Source organism: Nipponia nippon, unplaced genomic scaffold, assembly GCF_047370975.1.
Source record: "Nipponia nippon isolate SJK-2023a ecotype South Korea unplaced genomic scaffold, ASM4737097v1 scaffold_6, whole genome shotgun sequence".
NCBI classification, from domain to species: domain Eukaryota; kingdom Metazoa; phylum Chordata; class Aves; order Pelecaniformes; family Threskiornithidae; genus Nipponia; species Nipponia nippon.
The window spans coordinates 22717830-22725705 of NW_028262380.1; the positions used below are offsets into that span (position 1 = coordinate 22717830).

The following is a 7876-nucleotide window of genomic DNA, read 5'->3' on the forward strand; positions in this document are numbered from 1 at the left end:
TCTGCCCCTGTGTGCCTCTGGACTCCCCAAGGAAAGAGGTGGCAACCTTCCCTCCCTCCCACATTCACTCACCGCCCCAAATGACAAAGGCACGCTGTGACCGTTGCTTTGAACCACCTCAACGTATCCGGCCGCTTTTCGCTCAAATATGTCATCGCGATGAAAGAGAGACATTTCACTACATTCGCCTGCATGCGTCTTTATTCAAAATAACCATTTTAAACAAGGAATGCACACACGCGCACACAGAACCCGCAACAACTTGTTTTCCCACATGTGTTCACGGGGGAGAGAGAGCAGCTGGATTCCTGCCCCCTCCCCGCTGCGCACAAACACACGCGCACACACACACGCACGCACACACACGCGCCGGTTCTCTTCCCACTGGCTGCCCCATGCTCGCCCAGGTCCTCCCTCTCCTGCCACCCTACCGGAGCCTCCCTCTTTTCCCTCCGGGATCCGAATGGAGAGGATAGGTACAGGAGCCAGGCATCACGCAGGGCGCAGGGGCAGGAGCACTCAAACGCCATAGGCGATTAAATGGCACAAAGTCAAAAGGAGAAGCGAACTAGGGACGTTAGAATAAACAAAGTTGAGCGGAGAGCCTTAACGTTAAAGTTTATTTCCCACTTACCCAGGTAGGTGACGCTACATTTTAGCAATCATCGAAGCAGCAAGTCTCTGTTCGGAAATAAATCTGTTACTTCTTACATGCATTTATTTTACTAACCCTCTCGCCCCCTTCCTGATCATCTTCTCCGAGGGATTTTTTTTTTTCTCCTAGGAAACCCACAAACACGCTGAAAAGACACATTCAAATCATGGTAACAGGAAGAACATGAACACAAAGACCAAAAGGCTCAAACAGCACTGGGAAACAGGACGAAAGTCTGAGATCTAAGGCAGCCCCCCCTTCCTCCCTGGAGTTTTATGCAGTTACAGTGACTGCAGCTATTTCACAAAAGCACCGACACGACAGGGGAAGGTGGGAATCTGTGCGAAACGAGTTTTCTTACCAGCGTGATTCCGCAAAATGCAGAGCCCCGAACGCGCACCAGCTCTGCCTAAATGAAAGGCGAATAAACATTTGCTTTAAAAATCGTTGCTCGGTTCACAGTCTAGAGCGGAGGTGGGGAGGGAAAGAGTAGGAGAGAATCACTACAGATCACGGATTTGAGAAGGCAACAGCAGCAACACTCGGGCGTGTAATGAGGATCGGTTTTGAGGACCGAACGGGTGTTTTGTGATGAGCAGCTATCCCACTTGCAGCACTAGCAGCAGCAGAGACAGAGGGTAAGGCTGGGCTTTCTGGAGTGCAGTGCTTGACTCGTCCTCCCTCCTCCTCCTCCTCCCTCCTCCCTCCCTCCCTCCCTCCCTCCCTCCCTCTCTCACACTCGCTCTCTCTCTCTTTGCTCTCCCTCTTTCTCTCTCTCCCTCTCTCTTTCTGTGTGTATGTAGCGCAGGCGGCTCTGCTGCTGCAGCGTCAGGGAAGAGCTACGGAGAGAGGCTTCAGCAGCTCCCACCACTTTGGGCAAACTTGCCGGTTTACTGATTCTTTTTTTTTTTTTTTTCCGAGTGGGAAGCTTCTCAGTTGCCATTCAACATTTTAAAGCACAAGCCGCTCTGCCGTGAAAGCGCCTGAGCCACACTTCTCTGAAAGACACAGGAGGGAATACACAACTGCAGATTTCACCCACCGTGGCGGTGCACATCACAGGAAACAACTGACTGATATAATTTTATTTGCAAATAGAACTCTGTATTCTTTTTTTTAATCGCGTCGCGGATCTTTTCCCCTCCCCTTTGCCATTCCGCTTATATGGATGTAATTCAGAATCTGTGTTAATGCACGTGGGGGATCCAGTTACATCTTGTTCCGCTCCGGGTGTATTTACGAGAGACCAATAATCGCCTTTGGACACATAGTTTTGTTGCTAACCTTTGAACTGAAAGGATCAAGTTCAGATCTGGTTACCTGCATTGGGACGGGAAGGAAGAGGAGAGAGAGAGAGAGAGAGAGAGAGAGAGAGAGACTGCAATCTCATTTGTGAATCGCTCTCAGTGCTGCAGATCCAGATTGCTATAACACATGCAGTGCAAATGCAGGTAAGGCACACACACAAACTGCGGATGCAAAAACAAACTTGGGACTGTTGTGTGTGTATGTTCATATCTACAGCCTTGCAAATTCTGGGCAAACGGCTTCTGCAGTTTCTGTATCGTTGCTTTGTGACTAATGACCTTGCGCAGAGTTGTTAAAAAAAATTCGCTCCGGAGAAAGAGCTGAACATTTTAGGCGATCTCTGAAGATGGATTTGGGTGCTTTTCTGCCAAGCAAAGGGGATATTCTGTGGACTGCTCTGTAATACACGGGGTTCTTCGCCTATCAACTGTGCAGCTACCGACATTATTGGGATTTTTATTTTTTTCTTTACCTTTTTAAATTATTTTTTAAAGAACTGCCCACTGCTAAGAGGATTTGGAGTTTTCCCGGACACAAGCCCTTTGAATAAAGCGAATCACATTTTTTTTTCCTGTGTGTGCAGAGAGGGGGAAGAATAAAGCTAATGCCTTGGTCGTAAACGGCTGAGAGAGAGAGAGAGAGAGAGAGAGAAGAGAGAGTGTGTGAATTGTAGTTAACTCTAGTGTCGAAGAAGACGACCTGGGGGGCTTCGAATCGCACAGTGCTACTCCTGCTTTTATTGCAAACCTTGCAAAGTGATTACAGTAAAATCAGAGAGGAGGAGGAGAAGGGGAAGGAGGAGGAAAATCCCATCCTATCTACCGAGATGAATCTTTAAAAAGCAAAATACACTGTCCCGTGAACTGTAAGTATATCATAACTGGAAGTCAGGGAGAGCAGCAGAGGAGCCAGCAGCAGGGTTTTGACCACCAATTGCACCAGCCATGAGACAATAAGTTTCCAGGAACAGAAGGATTTTATAATTGATCACCCGGACGCTCAGCCTCTCTGTTGGCTTATCAGGGGAGTTTATTGGGGTGCAGGGGGGAGTGAGAGGAGGGGGGGGGTTCGGTGCCAGGAAGATGAGGAAGATGCGGACTCTCCTTGGCTTTGTGCATTGCTGCTGCTGCTGCTGCTGCTTCTTGCTCCTCCTGCCTCCGCCGCTCTGGGTCAGCCTGGCAGCGGCAAAGCAGCTCCTGAGGTACCGGCTGGCCGAGGAGGGACCCGCCGACATCCGCATCGGCAACGTGGCTTCCGACCTGGGAATTGTGACGGGCTCCGGAGAGGTGACATTCAGCCTGGAATCGGGCTCCGACTATCTCAAGATCGATAACATAACCGGGGAGCTGAGCACCACGGAGCGGCGCATCGACCGCGAGAAGCTGCCGCAGTGCCAGATGATCTTCGACGAGAACGAGTGCTTCCTGGACTTCGAGGTGTCGGTCATCGGCCCCTCGCAGAGCTGGGTGGACCTCTTCGAGGGCCGGGTCATCATCCTGGACATCAACGACAACACCCCCACCTTCCCTTCCCCTGTCCTCACGCTGACCGTGGAGGAGAACCGGCCCGTGGGGACCCTCTACCTGCTCCCCACCGCCACCGACAGGGACTTCGGCCGCAACGGCATCGAGCGCTACGAACTGCTGCAGGAGCCCGGCGGGGACGGCGGCCGCCGCGGGGGCGGAGGGGGCGGCGGCGGCGGCGGCGGGGGGGGTTCGGCCTCGGCGGCCTCCGAGAGCGCCCTCTACCCCGGCGGCAGCAAGCGGCGGCAGGAGGCGGACGCGGCGGCCCGCAGCAGCGTCTTCGAGCTGCAGGTGGCCGACACCCTCGACGGGGAGAAGCAGCCGCAGCTGATCGTCAAGGGGGCGCTGGATCGGGAGCAGCGGGACTCATACGAGCTCAGCCTCCGCGTGCGGGACGGCGGCGACCCGGCGCGGTCCTCGCAGGCTATCCTGAGGGTGCTGATCACCGACGTGAACGACAACAGCCCTCGCTTCGAGAAGAGCGTCTACGAGGCAGACCTGGCGGAGAACAGCAGCCCCGGGACCCCCATCCTGCAGCTGCGAGCCACCGACCTGGACGTGGGGGTGAATGGGCAGATCGAGTACGTCTTCGGGGCGGCCACCGAGTCCGTCAGGCGCCTGCTGCGGCTGGATGAGACCTCTGGCTGGCTCAGCGTCTTGCACCGCATTGACCGGGAGGAGGTGAACCAGCTTCGCTTTACTGTCATGGCTCGAGATCGGGGCCAGCCCCCCAAGACAGACAAGGCCACAGTCGTGCTGAATATCCGCGACGAGAACGACAACGTGCCCACCATCGACATCCGGAAAATCGGGCGCATCCCACTCCGTGATGGGGTGGCTAGCGTGGCCGAGGATGTGCTGGTGGATACCCCCATCGCCTTGGTGCAGGTGTCAGACAGGGACCAAGGTGAAAATGGCGTGGTGACCTGCACTGTGGTGGGTGACGTGCCTTTCCAGCTCAAGCCGGCCAGTGAGGGTGAAGGGGAGCCACAAAACAAGCGCAAGTATTTCCTCCACACCTCAGCCCCTCTGGACTATGAGGCTGTCCGTGACTACAATGTGGTGATCGTGGCTGTGGACTCAGGCAGCCCCAGCTTGTCCAGCAACAACTCCTTGCTGGTGCGGGTTGGGGACACTAACGACAACCCTCCCGTGTTCAGCCAGGCCGTACTGGAAGTCTCCTTCCCAGAGAACAACTTGCCTGGTGAGAGGGTGGCCACGGTGGTTGCCACGGATGCTGACAGTGGCAAGAATGCTGAGATCACCTACTCCCTGGAAGCCTCACCCCTCTCCTCAGAGGCACCAGGTGGCATCTTCAGCATTGACCCTGACTCCGGGGATGTGTCAGTGCAGGCGGTGCTGGACCGCGAGCAACGTGACACCTATGAGTTCCAGGTGACGGCCCGGGACAAGGGGGTGCCATCACTGCAGGGTTCCACGACGGTGGTGGTGCGGGTGGCAGATCGCAATGACAACGAGCCACGCTTCATGCAGGATGTGTTCACTTTCTATGTGAAGGAGAACCTTCAGCCCAACAGCCCTGTGGGCATGGTGACCGTGATGGACTTTGACAAGGGCCGCAATGCTGAGCTCAGCCTCTCCATCCAGCCCGGTGACCATGACCAGGCAGCCGGCATCTTCTCCATCGAAAATGACACCGGAACCATTTTCTCCACCGTCTCTTTTGACCGGGAGCAGCAGACCAGCTACACTTTTAAGGTGAAGGCTGTGGATGGAGGCGAGCCACCACGCTCAGCCACCGCCACCGTGTCCCTCTTTGTGATGGATGAGAATGACAATGCACCCACGGTCACCTTCCCTAGCAACAGCTCCTACACTGTGCTGCCGCCCTCCAGCAACATGCGCACCGTGGTGGCCACGGTGGTCGCCACCGATGCCGACACTGGTCTCAACGCTGACCTCAACTACAGCATCGTCGGGGGCAACCCTTTCAAACTCTTTGAGATTGACCCAGCCAGTGGCGTGGTGTCACTAGTGGGCAAGCTGGCCCCCAAGCACTATGGCCTGCACCGCCTTGTGGTGCAAGTGAATGACAGTGGGCAGCCGCCCCAGTCCACCACTGCCCTGCTCCATGTCTTCGTCAACGAAAGCCTGTCCAACGCCACCGTGGTGGAGAGCCAGGTGGCCCGCAGCCTTCACACGCCCCTGGCCCAGGACATTGCTGGCGACCCCAGCTACGAGCTAAGCAAGCAGCGGCTTAGCATAGTCATCGGCGTGGTGGCCGGCATCATGACTGTCATCCTCCTCATCCTCGTGGTGGTCATGGCCCGCTACTGCCGCTCCAAGGGCAAACACGGCTACGAGGCCGGAAAGAAAGACCATGAGGATTTCTTCACCCCACAGCAGCACGACAAGGCCAAGAAGCCCAAGAAGGACAAGAAAGGCAAAAAGGGGAAACAGCCCCTCTACAGCAGCATTGTCACCGTCGAGGCTTCTAAGCCCAATGGGCAGCGCTACGACAGCGTCAACGAGAAGCTCTCAGACAGCCCCGGTATGGGGCGGTACCGCTCGGTCAACGGCGGCCCGGGCAGCCCCGACCTGGCCAGGCACTACAAGTCGAGCTCGCCGCTGCCCACCGTCCAGCTGCACCCGCAGTCCCCCACCGCCGGCAAAAAACACCAGGCCGTGCAGGACCTGCCCCCGGCCAACACCTTCGTGGGCGCCGGCGACAACATCTCCATCGGGTCGGATCACTGCTCCGAGTACAGCTGCCAGGCCAGCAGCAAATACAGCAAGCAGGTAAGAGGGTTGCGCCCCGCACCGCCGCGGTCCGCGCACCCCCCCGCGCAGCCCCCGACGCGCGCACACACGGACACCCCCCCCCACACACACACCCACATGCGCCCCCGCAGTGAGGGAGCGGCGGTGCCCGCCCCTCCCCCGCCTCCCACACTGGCCCAAGCAGACACGACCGTCAGGTTCAATGACCCGTTCAGCCTGGTATCCTCGCCCTCCGCAGGCAGTCAGGCGCCCGGACCAACACACAGGAAGGAGAGTCAGAGATCTTTTATTATTATTATCATTTTAATCTTTCCCTCCGCTTTTCAGACCCGGCAGCCAACCACCCCGTCCGTGCAGCCGCACCGACGGGGGCGCCGGCGGGACCGCCCCACCGAGGCGGCGGGCGCGGCGCCCCCCCCGCAAGCGCAGCGGCAGCCGGCCGCGGGGGCGGGGGGCGGGCCGGGGACTCGGTCACCAGCCCAGACAGCGAGCTGTGAGGCAACTCGAAACGCCTTTATCAGCCGCCCGCCCGCAGGCCAATCCCGGCGGTTGGGGGGGCGTCAGGAACCCCCACCCGGCGGAGCCTCCGTCCCCCGTCCGCCCCCGCGGTCCTGCCGCCCCGCCCCCGCCTTCGGCGGCCGATCCCGCTCGCAGCGGGCGCTTCCCCCGCCGTGATGCTTTCCCAGCCTTAGGGACAGTGAGCTCCGGCTGAAGGGGAAAGTTTCCCCTCGGTAGCCAGGTGTTTTGGGGAAAGGGGGTTGCTGCCTGCCTGACGCTTCCCAAAGCTCTGGGTGAGAGTGGATTTGCAGCCGCAGCGCTGAGGCGTTAATGGCTGTAATTACCAGGTCGTTCATTAGGACCGAAATGCTTAAATAATCTACAAAGTCTATCTGTGGTCTAATTTACACCACAGAGACTGCACTCATTGCAGCAGTTGCTCTGAAGACACATAAATGTTAGTGAGCTTAGAATCGCACCCCAGTATGTTTTCATTGCCTTTTTTTTCCCCTTGTACATCCCATGAAATTCACTCATTCAAGCTGAGAGGCCCTAATTTGCCAGCCCAGCTGCTGCATAGCTCTGACTGTAGAGAGTGTGACTGCCGCGAGACCTCTCAGAGCGAGGTGTGCCTTCAGGAGTGCCACAAAGCGACTGGCTCTGATCTCGGCTGTGTTGGTGGAGATCGGTTCAGTGAAGCTCCGATAGCCTAAAACTGGTGATGGTAGGGACTTCTTTACAGGCCTTAAAATAAGGATAGCACGGAGGAGAATCAAGCTCCTAAGTGTCTGTTTTGTTTATTTTATAAGACACATATGTAGCCTAAACAGAGGTCACTTTTCTTTTGGGGGAGTGCTTTTTGCGTGATGGGAGAATGAGATGCTTAACACCTGGTGATTTCCATTACATCTTTCCACGTAAGATAATATTCTGAATGTTTCCTCAGCTACAGTGCATGTTATACAAGAATCTAGAGATAAATGAATGCTGATTCATGTAAATACAGAGCCAAGTCTGGAACAGGGAAATTCTGACTAGTTTGACAAAAATGCTTTCTTTTCAACTTATTAACATGGAAATATGGTACACTGACATTTTTTTATACTTTGAAACGTCTGCTAGTCTACTACAACTGAAGTTTTACAATGTG

General features: G+C 56.0%; 1 protein-coding gene and 1 long non-coding RNA gene across 10 annotated transcripts in view; one reads left to right on the forward strand and one right to left on the reverse strand.

The window, feature by feature from the left end:
• Positions 1–183, reverse strand: part of LOC148051382 (uncharacterized) — a 104669-nt gene extending 104486 nt beyond the window's left edge. For both annotated transcript variants that reach the window (XR_015699480.1, XR_015699481.1), the window contains exon 1: positions 73–183. This is a non-coding gene — a long non-coding RNA (uncharacterized LOC148051382). The remainder of the gene's footprint in view (positions 1–72) is intronic.
• Positions 184–3018: 2835 nt separating this feature from the next.
• PCDH7 (protocadherin 7) overlaps positions 3019–7876 on the forward strand; it is a 286604-nt gene continuing 281746 nt past the window's right edge. For 7 of the 8 annotated variants that reach the window (XM_087737276.1, XM_087737277.1, XM_087737280.1 and 4 more), the window contains exon 1: positions 3019–6246. In XM_087737276.1, coding sequence (XP_087593402.1) covers positions 3046–6246 — 3201 coding nt within the window. In that variant the 5' untranslated portion in view covers positions 3019–3045. The remainder of the gene's footprint in view (positions 6247–7876) is intronic. The other variant, XM_087737278.1, reaches the window with a different exon arrangement.